The following is a 25643-nucleotide window of genomic DNA, read 5'->3' on the forward strand; positions in this document are numbered from 1 at the left end:
AATTCCTCTTTACCTACAAGAGCTTTACTACAGTGCAAAATGAACTCCTGGAGCAGAAAGACACTCCTTTCTAAGTGAATATGGGTTGTTGAGGCTCCAGGGATTCTGTCTTTAAACATTAGTGCTTCAAGGTGAGTTGTCACAGGTTGCTAAAATAATCTTTTCCCAGCACTTTCCTCATGTCAGCACTTCTACAGCTCCAGTGCGTTGTGGCTGCTGTTGTTATGTAAGGATTTATGAATGGCTGCAAAGTTCAAAGGCATATTGGCAACTCCAGTTCCCGAAAAGCCGGGAGTCAGCCCAAGCCCTGCCCCATTTCCCAAGACGTTGTTTGCCAACTATTTATTTTCCCAACTTTTTTTTTTTATTATTAGCCAGCAAACTTTAGGATCTCTTTATTCACCTCCCAGTTTTTTGAGCATTTAGGTTGCACAAGTTTCATGTTTTCAAATCTTTCATCCACATCCTTAAGGGCTAAGGACATACTTTGTTTATAAATGAAAGCTATAATTCCTTTGTTTCAAGGAGCTGGGATTTTAGGATAAATTCCCCAAAGCATAAAAGTTGTGATAAAATCACAGGAACTGCCAGAAGTGCACAAAGTCTCCTCTGTTTGGAAGAGGAGGCATTGGACTGCAGCGAGCTGCAGGCATCACTGGCTACTGTCGTGTTAGTGAGTCAAATTAAAATAACATTGTGGTTAAACATCAGCTCTTCAGGCCTAACTAAAGAAGAGAAACTCATCTCTTTCTAGCTTTGGCGCTTCACAAAAGCACTGCCTTTGAAATCCTCCGGATTAATGTTCCCACTCAAGCTCTCTGCCCCAGAAGCCGCTGCACCCCTGGCAGAGTGCATTTCGGAGTAAAAAGCCCTCCCTGGGATGCAGGGGAGGCTGGTGCCAGCCAGGCACCTCCTGGGACACGTGGCTGTGGCTGCTTCCAAACCAGGAGCATTTCAGCCCAAGTGATCTTCCTTTCTTCCCTCTCATTCCTCTTCACTGTTGCTTTAATTTCAGCTTCGTGCCGCCTTTCACGTAGCCCCCCTCAGCTTGAATCAGATCCCTGTTGCCTGTGTTGTCAACACAGCTGTTTAAATCCCTTCCCCCAAATACCCCTGCTTTACAGAGAGCTCCTGCCCACAAAGGCCAGGCGCTTGTTCTGAGTTTGCAGCTCTTTGTCAGGTCCTGGGCTGAGCTCAAATTCCTGTTTGGACCAGCATGAGGTCAAACTGGAGATGAATTCAGGAAAATCCTCCACTTCAGCAAAGCCTGATTCTCACTGGCTGCATGCTGGTGGCTGCTGCAGCACCTCAGCCCGAGCAATGCAGGGTGAAGCGAATGATTAGCATTATTTAAACGGCTTTGCAATTATACAGCACCTTTTCATCTAAAGATTTCAAAGTTTCATAGCACTCACACAAAGTTACTTATTATCCCTGGCGTTTAGCAGAGTCAGGAAATGAAGGTAGGCAGCTCAGTGACTCTTGCCTTAGGTGGTGCAGTGAGTCGGCATCAGAGGTGGGAACCCGGCCCCGAAGTGCTGACTCCACGGCTCATGCCCCAGCGTGAGGGCACACCTCGCCTTCTCCTGTGCCAGGACAGTCCTTGGGGGGTGCAGGGATGGGGAAAACACTCGGCCCACCCAGAGGGTCAGGACAGCACGGGCAGTGCTCAGCTGGGAGCAGCACCTCCTGTTCCCAAGCCCTGCTCCTTTCCTGGGAGCCCCAGGCACAGCGTCGAGGGGCTGCCGTGGGCTCTGCTGTGCCCCAGGCTCCGGTCTCACTTGCCATGGTACAGTGTGGCTGAGTCCGCAGGAGCCAGTGACCGGGAAGGCAAGATGTGCTGTGGTGTGCCCCTGTGCTGTATCACCCGTGCAGCCCCTGTCTCCAGCATGCTGCCTCCAGCCCGCTGGCTGCACGCACGTGGGAAGGCTACAAGGACCTCCCTTGACGGAGACACCTCTAGAGCCACTTCAACCTTGATACCTGAGAACACACTGTGCAGGATCTGATGAGGACCAGAGGTGGTTTTGTTTATCTCAGCACTACACCAGTTGCTGCTCTCCCACCAACTGAGCCCTGGCTACAATGGAGTTGTGTCAGCACTGACTCCATCCAGACCAGGTGGTCCAAGCCTGCCAAGGAGCCTCGATACACATGCAGACACCTGCCACGAGATCAGAAATACATTTCTAAGATGTAACACTCTTTGGCTGGCTCAGCCGGCTGTGCTGTGGGATGCACTCAGTGCCAAACCTCTGTGCCTTGCAGCAAGAGAGCTGAAAACGTCAAGCCCTTGTACACCATTGCTGCTCTGACTTCAGCCCGGTGCTGGGGCTTTGGGACAGTGTGTCAGCAGGGAGGGAAGGAGGACTGAAGAGTGAGAGGAGGTAGAGAAAAAAGCAGATGTGTAACAGGGTGAGGAGAGGCAGGCAAACTGCTAGACCTCGCTGGCCAGGAGAAGGCCTTGGCTGAGGTAAAACACCTTTTTGACATTTACCGCAAAAGGTGACTTGCACAGTTATACTTTTAAGGAAAAAATTTCTAAAAAGAGCAACTAATCTACTTCTGCTCTTCCACTGTTGCTTATTTTTACCACAGAAATATCAGGAAAATCCACTCAGTTAAAGTTTTTTTCTGAGAAACTTGAGATGCTTCAGGTTTTCTAATGATAAACAGTGCTCCATTTACACAATTATAACCCTGTGATCAAGTCAGGTGTGACTCATACACCTTCAGATGTCCAAGGGGTGAATTTAAATGAATAACAGAAACCAATCCATATACTCAGCTTTTCTTAGGAGCTTAGGGATTTACACACCTAAACTTTACTGGGTTGAGACTCCAGGACTGGGGATAAAACTCTAGTTAATTAAATATAATTTCAGTGGGGATAAAATCCAGGAAAGGAGAAAAACTTAAAGGCAGAGGCTGTAGCTGAATTAATTTCAACCTCAGAAATTACACTAAGCAGTCATTACAAGGGATCATTTTAAAAAGCAGAATAACCGATTGGATATAAAAGCTAAGTCTCAAAACTGAGTCTGAGTTTTGTCTTTTAAAGGATATTAATAAAAATGGAGAAATGTTTTTTCTGGTGACATACAGATGAAGACAACAGGGAAGGAAAAAGAGAGATTACATGGGACAGGGTTTAATGTACAGCAGGTGTGTGCAAACCCCAAACTCATACTTTGCCTTAGCTTTCACTGAAGATGGGGATGTTAATCATGTGGCTGTGGATGAGAAGGATAATGGGATGGGGGTACGGAAATGCTCACAGCCAGGATAGAAGCAAATCTCAGGGCTCCTTCCTGCGCTGGAGGCAGAGGAACGGGCTAATCTGCATGCCAGAGCGCTGGAAGAACTGGCCTGATGTCTTTAACAGGTCCCTCAGTCAGGGACAGGAGCACTGTGAGCCTGTATGGGAGAAGTGAACCGATCTGGACAAGAACAGGCATGAAGGTTTCAGCCTAATGGTGTATGGAAAACTTCAGAACAAACGGTGGAGGAAAGGCTAGCAAAAGAGAGAGGTAAATGGCATGAGATTAAATGGGTTTATCAAACCCATTTATCTTTCTTGGGTAAGGTAAGCTGCAAGCCATTTGTTTAGTGAAGAAAATGAGGTCAGTTTCACCTATCTGAACTTAAATTGCACATTTCATATGGTGTCATTTGGAAAGTTCTTAAGAAAAGAGAGAAGTGATTTAACACAAGGTATAAGCCTCATAAAGACCTGTTGTGAGAGCAGCACGGCTGTCAGGCTGGAGGGCAGTTACCAGGGGAGTGTTAGACATCACTCCCGGAGATCTGGCAAAGTGCATTTGTAAATGAGCTTGGCACTAATGTTAGTGGAGAACTGGTGAAATTGCTGATGGCAGAAAATATGAAGCAACCTCAAGACAAAGGAGGCTCGAGATATGACACAGAAAAAAGGTCTCAGCAGCAGAAAGCGATGATCATGGGCACAAATGACCAAACTCTTTCCTACAAGCTAGCTGGCAGCTTGCACTTTGATCACCAATAGCTGACATGAAGTGAGAAATGCAGTTCTGGGGGCTGCAGGAAGTGTGCAGCCCAGGCTGCAGCAAGGGCTGGGGTGTGCTGGAAGAGAGTCTATATCTCACTTCATTTTGCAAAGTGAATGCCAGGAGCAGGAGGGTTTCTCTGCTTAAATACTCCCAGGAAGTGAGGGGGAAGAGCTGATGGTGCTAAGGGCCAGTGCTGGTACAGAATAAATGATCAGCAAGAGGTGTCAGACATTTTGGATAGTAGAACGTTACTAACCATTTGACAATGTGGAAGAGCAGTTGCGCATGCAAAATACTAAACCACTTTGAGGACAGAACTCAATACATTTATTAGAAGGGTTGCATCAGGCGGTGCCTGTGATAGGAGACCTGGTAGCACAGAAGTTCCTGCCAGTCCTATGCACAGAGGTAAATATTCTGTAACCCTCTGTCAATACAAAGATGGAACATGTGATTATACACACACAAAAGCAGGCACATGATTTATTAATCACAGGACCTCAGCTTGTTAAATAATAATTACAAGGCAATAACATACCTTGTTTTAATAAATGGCTCCGTAAGATTTTCTCCCACAGTAAACCAGTAAAAAAGGACAATTATTCTGAGGTAAAGGCAGTATTTCATGTTTCTGATTGTTACCTTTTAAATGAACTCACTGTCTGGAACTCTTAAATCAAGTACTCCCACTTTTCTACACATTTCACAAGTTCAGCCCTATCCAGTAAAGCATCTTTTCAAATGCGTGATTGCCTTTTGTTAAGGCAAGAACGAACAGGTGACAACTGCAGCACAGAGACATGCTGGGAACAGTTCGACAAAGCCAACCCAACTCTAACGCTTCTGCCAGGAGGGTGTACTCAGAAATATGAAGAGGAAAGGCTTTTTGTGAGGGGCAAGTCCTGGAAAGCCACACTAGAGACAGGCAAGCTGTGGTTCAGGAAGGCATTTATCCAAAGCCATCACAGTGGGTGATACTTCTGTTTCCACAAGCAAATGTGAGCCCATCCTCCCCCAGCTCCCAAGGGTGCCCAGGTCTGCAGCACGGCCCCGTTCCCAGCTCAAGGACAGAACTGCAGGAGGATGTTCAAAAGCAACTCTAATTACTGAGCATCAAAAAAAGCAAAGGCGTGTTTCAGTATCCTTTCAACCTAAAGCTGATGCTGAGGGATGAGGAAGGGGACTGCTGTACTTGCAGTTCATTTTATGAAGGCACCTTTGCAGAAGATGCAAAAATAAAAATAGGGTGAAGGAAAAGAAAGGAGAAGACCAAGAGACAGGCAACTGAACAGAGCAGATTGATTTTGCAGATAAAGATACACTTTTGCTGTCTGCATTATGTGTGGAAATTCATATTCCAAGCCCCCCAGTAACAGACTCGATTGTAATCAAACAGAACTGCTGAGGTGTCAGGAGCACAGATGCTGCCTTTCAAAAATATTTCAAGCAGAAAGCGAAACTTTGAAAAATCCACGGTGCGGAGCGGAACAAAAATGTGATATTTCTAACCCAACACACCTCTGTGCTTTTCACAGCTCTCTCTGGTGCTGGAGGTCGTGCGACCTACATGAGTCACCCCAGCTGCAGCTCAGATAAACCCTGATGAAAAGCGAAGGCCGGCAGCAAGCTGGAGACACGCGGTGCCCATTGTGCTCCAGCCATGGGCCGGGGGAAGGGCTGTTCCACGCGTTTTGGGGAACCTCAGCCAATGGATCCCTCCCCTGGGTGTTACGGGAGGGCTTGGCCAGCGTGTGAGAAAGGGAGGGGAGAGTTTGAAAACAACCCAGCAGGCTGGAAGGAAAGGAAGGCGGCTAGAAAGCGCCCTGCTCTCCGCCGTGCGAAGCCTTTTGCTCCAGGTGGTCGGCGGTGTCCGGGCTGGCAGCGCAGAGGGACCGGGAGCTCCGGCGGGTCCCGCGGGGCGCGGGCGGGTGCAGGTACCGGGGGGCCGGGGGGCGGGCGCGGAGCCCGCACAGGTTGTGTGGGGCTGCGGAGGGGCCAGAAACGGTGCAAAGAGGGTCTTTTGTTTTGTTTTGTTTTCTATGGGAGGAGGGATTCTGCTCTTTTGATGGGGGTTTTGGTGGTATGTTTGCTATCAATGTGGCGGGGGGAGGGAGCAAGCGGGTCTCCGCAGCTCAGAGGTTCGCATGCGATCAGCTGTCTTGTAAATGCGACAGGCGTTTTTGAGGTTAGAAAGGCAAGAAGAGGCAGTATCTGTTAGCAGACCGGTTGATGCAATGGAAAAATACAAATAATCTTTCGTGTGCGTTCAGCCCTTTTTTTCAGGTCACGGTGTTTAAAAAATCAGAAAGTCCAAGCAGTCACATCTAGAGGAGATTTTCAGTGATTGATAAGCCAGCTGCTAATAGAGACATTCAGCAGAAGAAGGAAAAAACACACTATTTTCTTATCTGGAGGTGTGCTGGATGGCTTAGGGGTTTTCATCTTTTGATTACTGAGACAGCTTTTGGGCCTCTTGAAAGTGATCCAGTCCTAAATTTTACCAGAAAATCCTCTAGCAATTTTCCACGGTGCTTTAAAACGTGTAACTGGCATGATGCACTGGTGTGGTATTTTGTGGCATCTTCTCTTGTGCAGGTTCTGGTTACTGTTTAAGTTTCTCTGTCTCCTTCCTCCTCCTTGCAAAATCTTTTTAAAGCTCATTTGCATGGGAACCTGCACCATGATCTATATTATTAGCTAGGATTTATTTTCCAAATCTCACTGATGACACTGTAGTGGTTTGCTTGGTAGATGCTAGTCAGTGGGGGTGCAAAGCACAACCCAGAAAATAGTTTTTGATTGATGGGGAAACAACATCTTTTGAGGCTGCCTCCAGGTTGCATGTGAAAAAAAGTCTTGTGTGAGCATGTTGAACTGTCCTGACTTGAAAATGTCTGCAACTTAGTGTCTTCATGAACAAGCAAGATTTTCTTTCTGTCATTTGTCTGATGGGGAAAGTATTTATCATTAGAAATACAGCAATCATGTTGCACAGTCTTTTAAAAGATCACTGTTGTTTTAATTCTTGAACCCAGTGTTGATGATTCATGCAGAGCTTGGCCAGTAAATGAATTTAGAGGCTCTTACACCAGGAAAGTTTGGCTCTTGTTGCAGTCAAAAGTACACTGATTTGAAGTAGAATGATACTGAAAATACACGTAAAACTGCTACAAAAGCCAAGTCATAATCTGTTAACTGAGGATTCTTTTGCTGGCAGCCGAAAAATCCTGCAATGCAAATGTATTAAAGCAGAAGGGATCTGTATTTTCTTCTCTCATAGCACTGGACTGCAATTGCTTGGGCTCTCCAGAGTGACAAATTACAGAGAGAAAACAAAGGGTTAGCTGAGTGTTTAGGAGAAGACTGTGAATGGAGGTAAAATACATGACAGTGAAGGAAGACTACCATCTCTAATTAGGTGTCTGGCCTCAGGCAGCACATGTAGAATAAACAGGGTAAATGTAAACTAAAAGAAGGTAGAAAGTTTGGAAGGTAGTGGATGGATAGGCATGGGTTAGCTGTCAACCCTAAAAGCGCAGTGTTTTAAGGGTTTGAGCAGAGAAGGCGGCTGCAGCACCTTTTACCTGTTGGGTGTCCTGACCAGCAGGGATCCTGTCTGCCAGCTCTCAGGCAGTTGTGTCTCCCCATCCTCCTGCCTCAACCCCTCTCCTCCGACACCCGACGCTGAAGAAGGTAGATGGGTCTTGTGCCAAGAGGCAGCAAAAAGTCTGAAACCCAAGTTAGCTGAGAGCAACACAAATACAGGATAATACATTGGTTTTTTTCTGATGGTTTTGCTTAAAAAACAAAAAAAGTTTCAAACTAAAGGAGGAGGACACAGCATTGAAGAGGAGCCCAGCGCAGCTGCCATGGTTCCTGCGCTGCCCGTGGGTCCAGGGATACGGGGCTCTCGTCTTCCCCCTGCCGTTCTGTCACTGGACCCCCAAACGCTCTCCATCCCCTCACAGGGTCCCTGGCTGCAGACGGTTTTCCATATCCTGGGCTCTGTTGTTCCAGATCTCACCTAAAACCTGCCCAAGGTGTTGCTGCTTGACACTAATGATGCCCCTTGATGTTAATGAGTCAGATGATGGCACCATGTGCTTTGGCAAGTAGGCTGGGTTATGTTAGATGGGGAAATGTGTGTTGTTGGCCTGGTGTGTGTGTGACAGCTCCCAGGAACACTTCTTCATGCACCTACACAGCAAAAAACAGCTTTATTTTCACCACCAGCCTGGAGGGCCTGCAGGACCGGGCTTGAGCATGAGGGAGCCAAGCACGCAGCGCTACAGGGAGGAGTCTCTCTGCCTCCCTCACGCACCGAGGCATTTCCTCCACCTCCGCCCGGGAAGGCTCGTTGGCCGCGGGTCACAGCCTGGCCGGGCCACACCAGCAGCCGCCCAGCAACTGGGCACCGCCGAGCGCTGGGGCCCCTCTCCGCATGAATGGTTCCTTCCCACTCCCCCCCCTTCCCCCGCCGACACCTTCGAGATGGTTTCATCCTCCCTATCTCTCCTCCTGTTTTTTTCTTGAGGGCTGTCCCCACCCACCGGCATCCCCGCCCGCCGATTGGCTGCGACGGCGGGCGGGAGCCAGCCAATCCGCGGCGCCGCTGGCGGCCGTGTCGCTGGGGGGAAGAAAACAAAAACAGACAGGCCGGGGTGCGCGCGGCCGAGGGGGCGGGGCCGAGCGGCGGGAGCGGCGGGGCCGCCGGTAACGGTCCCGCGGGCGGGGTGAGGGGACGCGGCCCGGCTGGGTGTGTGGGGGTGGCCAGGCCGCGGGGCGAGCGCTGCGGGGCGCTTGGCGCCGTGAGGAGCTGCTCCCCCTGACTGACCCCCTGGCCAGGTAGCCCGCCCAGCTCTCGCTGCCCCGCCGCCCCCGGTTTCTCGCCGGTGGCAGGCGGGCTTGGCTGCTCAGCGAGCCTCGGTTTGGCGCCTTTGACCGTGGCAGCGTTGCTGAGGGCGCGTCCCGTGAGGCGCGGGTGCTCCTCGGCCGCAGCCGGGCCGGATCAACGGCTGCCGGGCCTGAGCTGTGCGGGCGTGTGGCGGAGGGGCCGGGGCAGCCGCTCCCGCCGGGCCTCAGTCCTGCTCCCGCCTTCCCTGAGGGCCACCCGGCTCCGCCGATCGTCTCCTCCGCAGCACGGGGCCGTAGGAGTAGCTAGGGCTTACCTGGCTGGTTTTGCATGTGGTTGCAGAATAGCGGGTGGCATTTGCAGGTCCCCAAAGCCTTAGTGGTGAGGAGAGTTGGCTTAGGGGGAGGACAAAAGTCCTGTAAGCTGTGTGGAAGCTCTCCAGGGATGTTTTGTATAGGTGTAAGGTCTTGAGAAGTTGTGGAAGCTTTGTTGGGCAGCATGTGTTGTTCCTAAATGTTGGTGTGCTAGTATTCACCTCCTGGGGTAAAATCACTTATTTAGATAAAGTACCTGCAGTGGTGGGGGGTACAATGTCTGTATGTAGCTGAGTATATTTTGCCGATGGTTTCCAGTGACTTAGAAAATACCCTTGTCTGCTGAACTACTTCAAAAGTACTGTTTGTATTGCTGAGTAATCTTAAAATCTCTTTGTGGTGTTCTTGTTCTGCAGATACTTATCTCAATTTTGTTCCTGTATTATCTCTTCTAATATAACAATTTGGGGTTATTTATTCTGATGCTATTAAAGCAGGTTTTCAAATTGTGTTCTGTAGTTGATTTGTAGTACTGTGAGGTAATAGCTCTGCAAAATATAAAATGATTTTTTTGATATGGTGATAAATACCAGCATCCTGAAGTTCCAGCAGAGCTGTTGGCTTGAGTTCACAAGAGGGTGCGTTGCTAAATTGAGATTATGTCTTCTGATCAGTATGACAACATGAATTGTAAAGCTCAGTTATTCCCTCATCCTTGTTACAAACAAAACAGGATACTGCATCCCAAAAAGACAGCATATGAACATTGCATTGTTATCTAATACATGCTATAGATGGAGAATCTCAACTAGGGCCCTATGTGGAAAAAAAAGTATTTCTCCCTTTGAATGACTTGATTACAAATTATGTAATGCATTATTGTTATTTAATACAGGTTTTGTCGTTTGTCTCTTTTTCAAAGAGGTGAACAACTGATGGAACATTACACTAGGAAGAATAAAACTGTTCTGACAAAGTAGTTTGCTCAGATTAGACTGAGATCTGAACCAAAAAATATCTGTCAACAAACAGTAGCTGGGAACACTTGAGAACTCCTGAATGATTGATTGAGGTAACTTAAAAAAATGATGCGGGGCAGGGAGGACTTCTTGTTACACAAAGCTGTTAACTGCTTGCGGTGACATTAGGAAATGCAAGATCATGACAGCTTGATGGTGTGCCCTAAACCAGAGTTTCTTTATTGCCAACGGTCTGTGATGAATCATTTGGAGTTAATACGTTTGTGGTAGGCAAGTGGGCTTAAGAAGGGAAAACAAAGAGAGAGGAAAAAAGGGGAAGGGAGTGCTGTTGTTTGGTGTCACAATCTTGCCACTCAACGGTAAGCTGTTTTCAGGGCAGCAGAGGATGAGAAAGGGGTAAAAAGAGCCACTAGAGTCTTATGGGGCAGACACAAATACCAGTAATATTCACAGCACTATAAAGTGACTTGTGAAAATCTTGCGAATGAAAAAGTGCATGTGATGTTCTAGAGCTGCTGATTTTTTTGTGTACATAAAGAAGAGGTGAATGATGCCATGTCTTTCACAGTGGCGTGGGGTTGTTTTTATTATAGCAGCTGTCAGGAAGAGGGAGAAAGAGAGAGTAACAGAAAAAAGAGAAGTGTTGGACTTTACTCCTTGCAGATTGAATGATGGTTGTAAGGAGTGTTTGAAGGGTGCAGAAGCACAGATGTGAAAGCTTGACAGCTGTATGTACACATACAGTAAAACATAATGTTCTCAACAGAAGGAACAAAAACCAGCTTGTTTTCTAAGGGCTGGCCTGAACTTGATAAATTGGTACCATTTTATCAGTGTAGTTCACCTGAAGAATATTTTTCCTGTGGATGCAATTATAGCATTGATATTGTATGTTCAAATAGATAACCACTTTGCAGAATAGGATAGTCTAAGTTGGTAGAGGTGGCTTTTATCAACTATAAAAAGCTGCACACACAGGGCTTTTACCCTTAAAATAACGGCTTTTATCCTGATGTCTCCTTTATAAGCAACAGAACTGACGGCTGCTAAGACATTGAGGCTTAGATGTGTTTGAAGGTGGTGCTGTCTCATGTTACACCATTTACCTTCACAGGAACTTCTCAGTGGTTACTGATAATTAATTACAACTTTAAAAAAAAAAATAGCATTGTATTTTGTGAGTGGAGCCTTTGCAGCTTTTTACGTCTCTAAGATTTGGTCTAGTGCTTTTCTGCCCCTAAGCTTCTCTGTTTCTGTTTAGGTCTTGGAGGGAAAACATTAAGGCTCTACATTTCACGGTCAGTTCCGTTAAGCAACTATGGAAATAGAAAAGGAGCACATTTATATTACCCCAGCAGGTGAGTGATCAGTATTGTTTTACTTACAGTTGCTTAGCTGACCTCAAGTGTTCTCTGTAGAAAAATTATGTTATCTGTTCATTTTTTAACAGTACTGGTTAAAAAATAAAATATTCATACAAAATTTACAGAATAGTTCTTTCAGTTATATATCATAGTACCCTGTCTGATTACATTTATTTCAAAATGTGTTAAAATCATGAAGGTAACTTTTCTTTAACTTACTAAATAATACTGACTCTGGACTCAGCAACTGACTTCAGTAGGGCTGATGCGAAGAAATGAATAAGCTCAAAAGTAAAATATAAAATGTACAAATTCTGTATCTGTTTAGCTTAAAATTAGAGGAAAGGAATTATGAAAGGCTTGTCTGGAAGTGAGCTGGCATGGGAAAAATTTACCAAATAAGTGTTAGAGACTGCACTGAAATTGACTGTTTTGTCCGTATCACAAGGTGTAATATGATGTTTAGTCAAGTTAACAGTTTCAAGTTATTTTCTCTGTCTTCCAGAGGTTGTGATGATCTGCACTGGCCTTTGTATACCAAAGAGTTTTTGTAGGTTTTAAATACTTTTCAGAAAAAAATCTTATCTGTGTTAAGGTAGCATGCAATGCAGTTGAAGTGGCAACATGCTCACTATGACCTCTTATTTTAAACCAGAATTAGTTTGGTGTAGAAGATACGTTACTTCATAGCATTTTAGAATTATATTTGGATAGTAGGTGGGATACTAGTGGATATCTAAATTGACCTGGTTTGGTCAAATGAAATTTGTGTGTAGGTAAGTACTTGCTGAAGGCTTTGTTAATTAAGGTAGCACCATAAAAACACAGATTTTAAGTGTACTTGCTAGGCTTAATAGCAGAATAGTAAGATAAATATGGAGAACTTTTTAATATGTAATAAGCATAGCCTTAAATTTTATAGAACCGTGTTATTGCTTATATATGTGTATGTTATATCATGTAAAATTGAGGAGATGAAAGGAATATTTGTATCATTTTATGTGTACTTTTAAAAAAACTAATTCAGAAATTGTTGAAAACTAGTACATCTGTTTAACCTGGCTTTTCAGCCTAACTGGGAAACTAGTAGTGTAAGGCCTGTTGGTTATAGCATTATGGAGAAAGAGGTTTATAGTGTCATATAAAAAAATAGTTTAATAATACATTGAGAAATATTGTCTTATGGGTAGGATGTTTCCTGTGGAGGATTTCCTTTAGTCTGGAACCTGAGATCGGGCTTGTGTAAGGAGGTTGGACTGTAGCCTCCTTTTTTATCCTTAGTTGTCAGATTCTGGACTGACTTGTGTTAGTTGTTGGCCATTTTCTTTGGAGATGGAGACAGAAGTAAATGGTCATTGAAGAGCATAGTTCCTGGACAGCCAGATTGCAGGTCTAAACTGGAGAAATTAATGAGAAGAGTTTAAATTCAGTTGTCTGAGATGTGCTGGTTGTGCCGATGTGGCCTCCCTTGGGAGTGAGAGGAAGGAAACCTGTTCTGTTTGGTTTTGCTTTTTTTCCCCTGCTGCTAGCTTCATGCAAATCTCTCATTGTTTTATTAAAATGTGAGACAAGCTGAGAAAGCTTGTTGTGGGGAATCTTTTCCTGGACATGATGCATGCTTTTCTTTTTTCGCTTGCTGGAAGCATAAAAGGAATGCTTTTGTGGGAGTAATGAGTGGAAAGATGAAGCTTAGACTGGAGTGGCTGCATTATTGTTCAGCTATAGCATTCACATCTGTGAACACTAGTGTCTGAATGTTATTTCTTTGATCATGAAGGAGGCAGTTGCATCAAACTGTATTAGTTTTGTAGTGTGATATCCTCTTTGATATGGTTAAATACTTTGAGGCTGGAAATGTTTTATTAGTGGACTTCACTTTCAAAACAATTTTTCATGAAACTGTTTTGAATTGAAAAAATACAGTTCTGAGAAGTATTGCCAAATGATGTTGCTAATTAAAGTGTATTGGAATGGTGAAGTAATACATTCAGCTAAGTTCAAATACAAATTTAAAATACTGGTCATATTCTGGGCTAATGGCAGTGAACTTTTCTCTAAAGCAGGCTTGGCACAGCTGGAAAAGCAGCAGCTTCTGTGTGCCTCATCATTGTGCTAGGGTTGGGGCTATAGGCTGGATCTTTAAGACTCTACTCAAGAAAAGAAGGGCTATGGAACAGAGCCAAGGCTTTTACCTTTCCCTGTGTGTTTTTCAGCTTGCGAGGGCTCTCAGGGTATTAACTGGAATGTAAAGTTGTCCCCAGGTGCTTTTTTAAAAATCTTTATGTTTAAGAAGGGGAAGAAGAACTTGCAACGGCTTCTGCATATGATGCTCTCAGTAAGACATTCTGCTGAACCATACAGCTCAGGTGGGGGACATCCTAACTTTGTGAAATAAAAGACTTTAGATCCAATTTTAAATGTGCATTAACTTCCCAGAAGAGTGAAACTGTCACACTTCTCCGTGCTCTGAGACACTTACAGATCCTTAAGTTGTGAGGGAGTTATTTGTTGAGTATGAAACAAAGCTAGTTAGCTGTTATATATGATTGTGCTGGGGAGTAAACCATGGCCATTTTAGAAAGAGTCTTGACAGAAGCTACAGTGAGGGGCAATCCGTAGGGGAAAAAGAACGTTCACACTGTTTCAAAAGACTTTATTTATTCTATGAGCCTTTGTTACTGAACTCCCCAGGCTTTGTACTAAACAGCATTTTTTTCCCAATAACTTCAAGAACAAAAAAGTAGTGATGGTTTTGTGTTCTCGTGAGTCTAAATCATTGCTTTTCCAGCTGGCAAGCTGTGCTTGAAATTCCTTGCATGAGGGGTATGTTGGTTGATGATTTAGGAAATTAATTTCACTTTGGTGTGACTAGTCTGTTAACATTAGTGAGTTCTTACAGAATTTACTGTGTTGGCAGTTTTGTTTGTTTCTAAATCATGAGATGAGTGGGTGGAGTGAGAACTAGGCACTTAGATCTTATGCACTGAGGAGTTCTGATAGTTTTTGTTTAACAAGGGTGGGATCTTCTGTGGTTTACCTGTTTATAAATGGTTTATTCATTCACTTTCCAACTCTTGACATATGCTCTGTTTAAACTGTGGATAGTTTGTGCTGGGGAATAAGGAACTCCTTATTGCTGTAGTGTGTAGACATATTTTAAAAACACCACCATTGCCTTAGCACTTTTGGAAATAAGAGTTCTGTTTAATGTCGTAATCCTTTTTAAATGCAATATGTTTGGGTATTCTAACATAAAACTGTTTAAAACTGTAACAGTTTTTTTTTTCTCTTTCTCCTTTTTAAGAACTTGAGAATCTAAGTGACGCTCCATTTTCCGGTGATGAAGAAAATGGTGGGTCTGAGGAACGAAAGACTGAAATCAATGGAAATTGGATTCCTGCAACTTCAATTACTGAAGCCAAAATAAATGCTAAAGCAAAGAGACGGTTGAGGAAAAATTCTTCTAGAGATTCTGGGAGAGGAGACTCTGTTAGTGACAATGGAGAGACACTGAAGGTTGGAGCTGTACCAACGAGCCCAAAGGGGAAACTCCTGGACAGGCGATCCCGGTCTGGAAAGGGAAGAGGTCTGCCAAAGAAAGGTTGGTGTAGCCTAGTGAAGAGAGTAGAATATAAAGATTCTGCCCAAAACATTTATTTTTTTCTCCACTGGGAATAATTTTCATAAACTGCAGTCTCTGTGGAGGCATTTGGTACTTTATGTTAGATAGTAAGTGGCATTCTTATCAGAAAATTTTATATATGTATTGCCAATTCTGTCGTTAAGTATCTTTTCTTAGCAAATTTAATACACAAATTTGAACTGTTGGTGGTTCCTAGGGCTGTTATTAATGCAAACGTACAGCCCGGTTATATTTGAAAGTACAATTTCAAGCTTCAGTAATTCTTCTGCAGTTTCATACTGTTTCTAGCATCTTACTGGAAAGTGATTGAAAAGACTAGTTGCTGAAGTGGGAACATGTCATACGAATACGTGCTTTTCTGTGTGTCGTCTTAGAATCAGGAGGTGGGCACAATGATCCATCACTCTGAAGTGAACGAATGTTGAGTTGAACTCAGAAGTATTCTTTGTAAACTGTCCCATATTTTGCCAGGTGGAGCAGGTGGTAAAGGAGTTTGGGGAACACCAGGTCAAGTGTATGATGTGGAAGAAGTAGATATTAAAGACCCTAATTATGATGATGACCAGGTAGGCAAATAATTTCTTTGCAGCATTGGCTTTGATTTCCTTTATTGATTTCAGTTGCTGTGATACTTACATTAATGGAAGTTTGACCTTGTGAGTTATGTGAATGTCAGCCTGGCTGTACTAAATGCTCATTTTTATGTTGAAGAATGGTTTATTGGCTAGTTAAAAGATAACTGGTGTTAAAGTGTCACAGTCAAATACTCACAAATCTTACCACACAGGCCCTCTTTCTGTGCCTTTTCATAGGCACGTTCCTCACTGCTGGTTCCCGTGGAGGTGAATGTTGCAGTGCTGCTCTGTATTGCAAACAGGCACCATGTTAAAAATGCAACACAGACTTTATCAAGTTGGGAGTTCAGTCTGTGACTTCATGGATTTTTCTCTTCTGTGTGTTCTCAGCCCTCAATGTTGTGTGTCTGCTTGGTATAAACACATCAAACTAGTGCAAAGTTGATAGCCTGGATATTTTGTCTACATTTAGAATATGTTGTGGAAGATTGCACCTTACAGCCATATTATCAGGGTGGGGGGATATAAATATTATTGCACGAAGGGTGCTTTATAACATTAAATCACTGAGGAAAGGAAACACTGGTTACAAACACAAATTACTTAAGTCTCTGAAATCAATACAATTGTGAGACTGTAAGTAAATTCTGTATAACTTAAGCAGAGTGACAGCAGTGTCCTTTGAGTAGAGACTGTTTGCTGCACCGATAGCTGCTGAGAGGATGATATGTGGGAATATCAAAACCTTCTTCCAGTATCAATTTTTTTCTTACAATTCAGCACTTCACATGGGCAGAGATAGCTGTTAAAAAGTAAAGCTCACGAGTGCATAGAAGACAATTTTGATGAAGAATGAATAATCTGTGGAACTTCTGTATGTTTAGCTTTTCCAAGGTTGTAAACTGATGTGATGGAAGGATAGGCTTTTGGACTTCTGCGATACTTCTTTATCATGGAAAGCTTCTTTCCAGTAGCTATTAGCTGGAAAACTTACTTTTTCAGATTTCTGTGATCTGTAATATTGCTTTGAATGTTACTTTTTTAGTATGTGAGGAATAAATAGGGAACTGAATTACAGCGGTGAGATCTGGCCATGCTGAAACTCTGCAGGACTTGGTTATACAGGAGGCAGTTGCTCTGTGATTCTTTTTTCCCTTTATGGAATGTCTGCTCACAAATATTCTGAAAATGCCTTTTCTTTGATTTGTACATGCTATCACCTGCCTGGTCACGCAGTCGTTAAGGAAGAGGGAAAACAGGCAGGCTGGGTGTTGGGGACTGCAAGTGCCATTTGCAGGGAAAGGTGCTGAAAACTAAATCTGGTGCTGTGGCACAACTGACTGCTGGGCTGGGCCAGGGGTTTCTGTCGCTCTTCACAGGCACTTGGGCTGTTTTCATGTGGTGTCAGCAGAATCCTAGGAACGGTTCGGAGCATTCACCATTGTTTAGCAGTAAATTCAGCCTTTCAGTTGAATTCAGCTAACAGTAAATTCAAAATTTAAGAAGCATGACATTTAGCCAGCTTGTCTGCACTTCAAGTGTAGAGACAATCTGATGTTTTCTGGCAGAACACTGGCTACCAAGACTAAAGCATTAAGGATTTTGAAGATAGAATCATAGAATGGTTTGGGTTAGAAAGAACCTTAAAGGTCATCTAGTTCCAACCCCACTGCCATGGGCAGGGACACGTTCCACTAGACCAGGCTGCTCAAAGCCCCATCCAGCCTGGCCTTGAACACTTTCAAGGATGGGGCATCCACAGCTTCTCTGGGCAGCCTGTTCCAGAAGGAAGAATTTCTTCCTTATATCTAACCTAAATCTGCACAGTGTAAAGCCCTTACCCCTTGTACTATTGCTATGTGCCCTTGTATAAAGTCTCTCGCCAGCTTTCTTGTAGGCCCCCTTTAGGTACTGGGAGGCTGCTATAAGGTCTCCCCAGAGCCTTCTCCAGGCTGAACAACCCCAACTCTCACAGCCTGTCCTCATAGGAGAGGTGCCCGAGCCCTCTGATCATCCTCGTAGCCTCCTCTGGACTTGCTCCAACAGGTCCATGTCCCTCTTATGTTGGGGACCCCAGAGCTGAGTCCAGTATGTATTTTGATGCTAGTAGCACTGCATGAGATGTGAGAAGGGGCAGTACTTTTTACCAAAGGTTATGTGTTTTTGTTGTCTTTTAAAACAGGAGAACTGTGTCTATGAAACAGTTGTTTTGCCTCTGGATGAAAGAGCATTTGAAAAAACTTTAACACCAATCATACAGGAGTATTTTGAACATGGAGATACTAACGAAGTTTCGGTATGTCACGTGTCTTTTTACTTTTTTATTTTAGGAGGCAAACCTGTAGCAAACAAAGGAATCTCAACTGGTAGCTATAAATGTATGTATAGAGATATTGGCAAGAAATGTGCAAGAAGAATACCTAAGTAGTTATAGTTATTACATGAGCAGAAGCATATATGTAAATACATAAAAATAAACATCTATATAAAAATATATTTGTAAGATAATATATTTATATAACAAAATTATGAAACCTTAATCTGTTTGTTTTCCAAATCTTATTTAGGAGATGCTGAAGGATTTAAACCTTGGCGAAATGAAATACAGTGTGCCAGTGTTGGCTGTTTCCTTGGCATTAGAGGGGAAGGCTAGTCACAGGGAAATGACATCGAAGCTTATCTCTGACCTTTGCGGGACAGTAGTAAGCAAAACTGATGTGGAAAAGTCCTTTGATAGACTGCTTAAAGAGCTACCTGAATTGGTGTTGGATTCTCCCAGGGCACCACAGGTATGTTTGTAAAGTTTTATGCTCGTAGTCAAAAGGTTTTCTTTTAATTTGTGGCTAAAATTGATAAAGTAAGCTGAAACAGACTCTGTATCTTGAAAAATATGTATGGATTATCTTGCTGTCTGTAATCCCCTACCAATTTCCCAGGCTGTGTTTTTACTTTGAGATGCCTCATTTAAATAGAATCTGAAAACCAAGCATGTTATAGTAGTCTGCTTAGAACTACTTTGAAATTCAACATTTAATTAAAGATTCTTTTGTTCTGTTTCAGTTGGTGGGCCAGTTTATTGCTAGAGCTGTTGGAGATGGGATTTTAAGCAGTACCTACATAGATGGCTACAAAGGCACTGTGGATTGCATCCAAGCTCGGTAACTTCATTGTTTTCTCTGTATAGCTACAGTTTTCTATTCCAAATACCAAAGGCAATGATCAGGAATTTATGATTTCAGAAAAAATCATATGGTTCTCTATAACCTCTTATTTTTTTTAATTTAATATGATAAAACATAAACCTACGAAGTCTGCAACAACAACAACATCTAGAATTACTCCAGTCACAGGAGAAATATTGAAAGTGCCTGAAAATGTATAAATACATTTGAGTTTAGTTTGTCAGATTTGTTGTCCAGCTTATGTTTGAGGGTAAAAAAAAAGGGAGTTGAAACGGGAAGTGATTAGAGAAGGTTTTGTCTTTAGAAAGAACTTTAAGGTGATTACTGGGTAAATATAGCATCAGGACAGCTGCTGTAAATATGTTGTGAAATACAGAAGGGATTAACTGTTTTGCCTTATAAAGGTTTGAAGCTCGTGCATTGCTTTCCCAGACTTTCTCTGTAATGCTTTATTCATCAAGAAGCATAATTGTTTTCCATGTCAGGGTGAGAAGTTTGAAGCAGCAATCTCTGACAAAGAGGGACATTTTAATAACTAGCTGTGTTTTATTACTTTCCCCTGTGAAAGCGTCTGTTTCAGGCTTGATGTGGAGGTGCTGAAATCTTGCAGCTTCTAAAAGCTTCATTTGTAACAATCATAGCTGGGCACTTTCAGAGGGAAGGGAAGTGCTTAGCTGCCTGACTTGGGCATTCAAATTGTGAAAATTATCTGTCAGTTCTAGAAACGTCCCCTGTGATTTGAAGGATTGTAGCCTCCATACTGCACATCTGGGATGCTTTGCTGCCTTTGCTATTTCTTGGCCCGTCTGTTCTGCTCGTTTAATCTTGGTGAACAGAGTTATTGGTATTGGCTAGCCCCCAGTATGAGGCTTGGAAAAACTGTTCCTTCTTTAGCTGGATGGTGCTTAACTGGATCTGAGATTTCTTTTTTTTCGCCTTATTTCCTTTTTCATTCTTTCCTCAATGAACTCACAAAATTCCCTAATTCACACCATCTTTTTGCAGCTACATGTTTGCCTTCTGAAGTGCTGTTTTGGCTTAAATTCTCCAGTTTTTGTAATTTTTTAGACCCAAACAGAAGAGAGTATTTAAGTAGAAAAGCTGTTCTTCAGCGTGGAAACAACCCTCTTTTGTTTAAGGTACACATGCCAAGCTGCATTCTTGGAGGAGCCTGGATACAATGCATAAGAACATACTAAATTCTTTCTTGTGAGGATGTTTCAGATTCTGCACTGATGATTCAGATCTGCTGCCATCACAGGATTATTAGCTGTCCTTAGCATGGTATAACTAGAAGTGTGAAGGTGGCAGAAGATGTGGGGGAGTAGCTTGCTGGCTTCTTGATACAGATGTTCCCATGGAGTTGCTAACCTTGACCTCTTCCCAGGGACCTGGTCGTTTTGTCCAAAAAGGAACGGCAGTGGGGGAAGTCACAAATACCTTTTAATGAAGTTTTGTAATAACTTTTTGAAACACAAACTTTGCTTTCTAGAGCTGCACTGGACCGAGCTACTGTGTTGCTGAGCATGACAAAGGGTGGAAAGCGTATAGACAACGTGTGGGGGTCAGGAGGTGGCCAGCAGTCTGTGAAACACCTTGTCAAAGAGGTAACTGACTTCTATGAAACTCTTCTCTCAAGAGTTTAGTTTGTCTAAGCTTATCTTTTTTGGCATGGTGCAGAGAGATACATATATCCTGTAGCAAAATGATGTCTTGAGTGTTTTGTTGCCTTTTTTTTTTTTTCTTCATTTATACAAAGCATTTTTTAAAAACAGTTGTGTATCATGTAGAGGTGGTAGGTGCCTCATCCCTGGAGACATTGAAGGCCAGGCTGGATGGGGCTCCAAGCAACTTGATCTGGTTGAAGATGTCCCTGCTCATTGCAGAGGGGTTGGACTAGGTTACCTTTGAAAGCCCCTTCCAACCCAAACTGTTCTGTTAATCATATTAATATTAACCTTTTATGGTGATAACACATCTAAAACTATGTTTTTGGTGCTTGTGTGTCTGTATTAACACTATGGATAGGCATTTGGCTGACACTGTTCCAGGTCACTGGTTATGTCTCAATTGAATTACATTGATAAAAACACTGGCAGCGAGTTTCAGGAACTAACTGCTGGGCTAATTGCAGATTATCAAAACAGTTGACAACTTTTAAATTTTATATCTAATTAGTGTTGGGCTTTTTGTTTGTTTTAAAATTCAATAGATCGATATGTTGCTGAAAGAGTATTTGCTTTCCGGAGATGTGCTGGAAGCTGAACGCTGCCTTCAGGAACTGGAAGTACCCCATTTTCATCATGAACTTGTATATGAAGTAAGGAGAAATCGAGTCCCTTTAATAATTGTCAGTAATACCAACAGGTTTGGTTTTGTTTTGATGTGGGCATGCAAATAATATAACTGGAATCTGATGCTCAGATTGCAAGTTCCGATGTTATTTGAACAACTAAATTGTTTCATGTAAAGTTAATGGTTTATGTGCTCATTTGTGTGCACATTGTGCAGCAAGTAAGCTGCTGCTAACTCCACAAGATCCAGAATTAATTTTTGTTTGTTGGGCAAGCAGCTGAATTTGGATTGATTACTGAAAAAGAGCTCAATTGGTTTTCTGCTGAGGAATATCAGCAAAAAGCCGTGCTTTGTTTTGGTGTTTTATTGCCTTTTCATTTCAGATATCTGAGTATTCTAATGGCTGTTACCTATTTTTGTTAAGTTGCAGAGCTTCCTTTTCAGGGTCGAATTGTTCCATCTAGTATGTTTGTAAAAGCTCTGAGATATTTCAGAACCAGACTACATGAGAGAAAGATCATCACTGCTGTATCTCGGAGACTGTTCCCTCATGTACTCTTTTGTCTGCCAAATTGGGAAATGGTGGTTCACCATAAAGCTGAGCACCCACAATCAACAAAATTTTCTTTTCAGTAAACTGACTCGTTTTAGAAAATCCCTTCACGATAGAAGAACAGAAGCCTTTTAGCTGATTTGGGTTGTGAAGATTTGTAGATTTTAAACTTCTAGGTGTTCCTAAAATCACAGATACAAAAAAAACCCCACATAGATACAAATTTAATTTCACAAAATTAATGAACTGCCATCTGTACTGCAGCAACCATATGGATATAGTCACATAACTCTCAAACCAGAGCCAGAAAAGCAATGCTTTTCATTCTCTCTAGTCCCTTTTGGTTTGTTGTACCTTTTATCTTTTTCCAAATAATTTTAATCAGTTTTTCTTTTCAAATAAGGTACTGAAATTGTGAGTGCCTGTAACAAATGGAATTGTCTCCCCAGAAAATGCATAATCATTGTCTCCTTTTGGGATCTTATGTTTACACAACATGTACTTGAAACAATTGTATGATTTGTTTTTAGGCTGTTGTGATGGTTTTGGAGTCAGTTGGAGAAAAGACCTTTAAAATGATGCTGGATTTGTTGAAATCTCTCTGGAGGTCTTCTGTCATTACTATGGACCAAATGAAAAGAGTAAGTGTGGCATTTGGAGAATTTCACATAAGGTCTTCCAAAAATTTGTATAGTTTTTACCTTTAAGTATCATTTGTAGACTACTGCTGACTCTTAAATTCTCCATAGTCATTCTGTATTTAATACAAATTATTGGTGACTGAGGTAGGTACAATGCTTCTCATGTACTGGAAGAAGTACAAATTCTGAGCAGCAGTTCTCTGTAGAACTGTGGGGTACAGAATATTTCCATCTTCAGTCAAAGATTTCCAACTGCTTTTATGCAACTAAATGGTTAATAATTGTAAATACTGCAATATAGCTTCATTTTTCTTAAACATATTTTTTCTTTCTATCCTGTCGCTCTTCGTAATTGAAGTACAATAAGAACCCACTTAATTACAAATGGCTTCTAAGAAAGTTAAAAGTTCAGCTGGTGTTTTTATGTAGAAATAGGTGTGTAATGCTATGGTATTGTCTGGTATTATACTGTGTTTTTCCACTGACTTGCAGCTACTCTCCTTTAGGTTTGTTGAAATTGTCCATAATATATGTGAAACTATATTGAAATCCTGCAAATGCAAAAAGGTATTTAAAAAAAATGTAATAAAAGCATAGATATATTGGTAAAATTTTTACATTGCAGGGCTATGAACGAGTTTACTGTGAAATCCCAGATATTAACCTGGATGTGCCACACTCCTATTCTGTGCTTGAGCGGTTTGTAGAGGAATGCTTTCGAGCTGGAATAATCTCCAAACCACTCAGAGACCTGTGTCCTTCAAGGTACTTATTTTATTGTAGATAGGTGCTTTGTGTCCCCCTTGTAGGTAACTGAAATCAGGAGCTTATGACCAAAGTATTACAGACTGGAACTGTAAACTGTGGAGGATGGAGAAATAGAGGAGTTGGACTGGTAAAAAGTTTATTGAGAAGCTGTGCTGATGTGAAACCTGTTATGTGGAGGCTGGGATAAATACTTGAGGAGAGTAAGCACACCTGTGTGCTCTCCAGAGGATGAAGTCTGCCCTTACTCTCTTCTGCAGATTTGCTTGGTAGGGATCAGGGCAGTACTGAGAAGGAAGATTCAGGGGTCACAATGATCCATGTAGGTGACAGTGGAAAAAAACCCAAACCCTTAAAATTGTTTAAACATACCAAACTGCATAAATAGAGTAAGATAAGACAACCAATTCTAATGTTTATATCAAAAGGAGCAGGACACTTGTGTGGAATAAGCTCTACACACCTGATCACTTCGTATCTGACAGGTGGTTTGTATAGTGCTTTTTTGTTTAGTTATTGTTTACTTATTCATAGCATAAATAACACTCTTTGAACTGTAGCTAATCTGTTCTCTCCTTATTGGTCACAATACGATTCGTAAGTTTCATGTAAATTTTAAGATATTTTGTTGAAACTATTATTCACCATTTTATGCATTGGGAATACTATTTGTTAGATCTTTTCCAGTTTGGGTGCTTTGTTGGGCTTCTTAAACCCCCTTGACAGTTTGTGGTAAACTCAGATTGTGAAGTGTTAGTGTCTTTATCAAAACCAGCCTCTATTTGTGGACTTTGAAAGTGAGTTTGGATATATCTTGGTATTAAGTATTTCGCAGGCTTGGGATGTGAGAGGTTGAAAGTCACTAGTGCAACAAAAGCTTGATTATATTTCAGTTACCATTAGTACACTAAGAGACATTTTTGGCTTATGTACTTTAGTTTTGGGTGGAAAAACACCATTCCTAGGCTTTCAAACCTTTTGCAAATATGAACATTAAAAGGTGAGCAAAGTAGAAAGCACTTGACAATGCAAATTTTTAAAAGCTCCTTACAAAGAAACCTAGATGTAAGATTCAGATGGATTTTAAGCCATTTATCAGTGATCAAGAAATGGCCTCATTTTACTGAAGTTGCACACCTTAGATTTGACTCTCAAGACCAAGAGAAGATTCTTCTTTGTGACAGATAAGAAAAAAAACAAGCAATGTTACTTTGAACTTACTGAAAATATACTTCCTACTTTCTTACAGGGGCAGAAAGCGCTTTGTGAGTGAAGGAGATGGAGGTCGTCTTAAACTAGAAAGCTACTGAATGTGAGAACCAACTCCTGAAGCCTTAAAGGGAAAATTAGATATCTACATATATACAAACACACATGCATTTTTGGTGTGTGTATGTATATTTGTATAAACATATATATACCAAAATTTTAAGAGTTGCTTAGCACAGTTCATATTTTTTTAAAAGCACGTTTTGGGTACAAATCATTTTTTTAAAAATAGTTTTATAAATTTCAGGAAGAAAACTTATTTCTTTGGGCGTATAGTAGAACAACTGGCCACTCTGCTGTGGTGGTGCCTTCAAATAAGCTACCTTTTTAAGTGCCATATGTTTATGACCTAATCATTCCATGTTTGCATTGATGTCTGACTGCTGCTTTTCTCTTTCAAGGACAGTGTTGTCATCATAAATCACTGGTTTCTACTAAGCTTTATAGAAGGGTCAAGTTAAGCTGCTGTGATCCCATTTCTATTGCTGCTGAAGAAATACTGTGCTTTGGGAAGAAAAACAGCTGTTTCTTTGTTTTAAAGAGCCCAAGAAAATGGGAGTTGGGTCATAAGATTAATTCATCTGTTTCAGGGGTGAACACTGGTTGGTTTTAGCCCCCATGTACCAAACTTGTCTTTTTTTTTCTATGTAACTGGAAAAGTGCAAAGTTCTGGTAAAGCATATTAAAAATATTTTTTGTGAAGCTCTCCTGTCCGCCTTTTTTTTTTTTTAATTTAAACAGGTCGAATTTAACCACATTCAGATCTCTGAAGTGTGTGCAATTAAGCTTTACCTCTAACACTGACCCTTTGTATTGTTCCAGAAAAGCACTGTAAGTATCATGGTAAGTATTTACCAAATGCTTTGGAAAACAAGCGACTTGCTGGGAGTGTCGAGGCTGGCAGGGAGATGTTTTGGATGTGTCTATACAACGCAGCTTTGCCAAGAGCAAGATGGATCTGGGGCAGACTGACAGTATCACCGCACGGCCCGTTCTGCAGTTGCGTGTCAGGCTGCGGCTGTTGGGCAGTGCAGGGACCGGCCGGGAACACGGTGTGCTCGGGACAGCAGCGCTGCAGCGCCGGGGGTCCTACCGGCCATTAGACCATGGCGGGTGGAACTCGCCTCCTCCCGTGGTCCCTGGAGCAGCGGCTACCGGGGTTTCATTACCTGTCAGGCTGGG

At 42.4% G+C, this 25643-nt stretch overlaps 1 protein-coding gene across 8 annotated transcripts; it reads left to right on the plus strand.

Moving 5' to 3' along the window:
* The first annotated feature begins 5797 nt into the window (after positions 1-5797).
* On the plus strand, positions 5798-25163 carry PDCD4 (programmed cell death 4). 8 transcript variants are annotated; one of them, XM_065843679.2, is made up of 13 exons: positions 5798-5962; positions 11436-11532; positions 14843-15139; positions 15653-15747; positions 17939-18052; positions 18324-18545; positions 18817-18914; positions 20431-20545; positions 21151-21258; positions 22317-22427; positions 23053-23192; positions 24442-24504; positions 24863-25163. In XM_065843679.2, the coding sequence occupies exons 2-12, from the start codon at positions 11493-11495 to the stop codon at positions 24500-24502; spliced, it is 1401 nt and encodes a 466-aa protein (XP_065699751.1). In that variant the 5' UTR covers positions 5798-5962; positions 11436-11492; the 3' UTR covers positions 24503-24504; positions 24863-25163. The 8 variants fall into 8 exon arrangements, with proteins under 8 accessions (XP_065699751.1, XP_065699752.1, XP_065699745.1 ...); XM_065843680.2 differs by having other exon boundaries at positions 24868-25163; XM_065843675.2 differs by lacking the exon at positions 5798-5962 and adding exons at positions 8726-8741; positions 10117-10266 and having other exon boundaries at positions 24442-25163.
* The last annotated feature ends 480 nt before the right edge of the window (positions 25164-25643 follow it).

The sequence above is a fragment of the Patagioenas fasciata genome, chromosome 8, assembly GCF_037038585.1.
Source record: "Patagioenas fasciata isolate bPatFas1 chromosome 8, bPatFas1.hap1, whole genome shotgun sequence".
In the NCBI taxonomy this organism is placed as follows: Eukaryota; Metazoa; Chordata; class Aves; order Columbiformes; family Columbidae; genus Patagioenas; species Patagioenas fasciata.

Excerpts from the sequence above, each read along its gene's own strand:
- PDCD4 (XM_065843679.2), top strand. The coding sequence starts at position 11,493 with ATGGAAATAGAAAAGGAGCACATTTATATTACCCCAGCAG. Across the intron at positions 18,546-18,816 it reads ATTCTCCCAGGGCACCACAG|TTGGTGGGCCAGTTTATTGC; the intron begins GTATGTTTGTAA and ends GTTCTGTTTCAG. Across the intron at positions 20,546-21,150 it reads TGAAACACCTTGTCAAAGAG|ATCGATATGTTGCTGAAAGA; the intron begins GTAACTGACTTC and ends AAAATTCAATAG.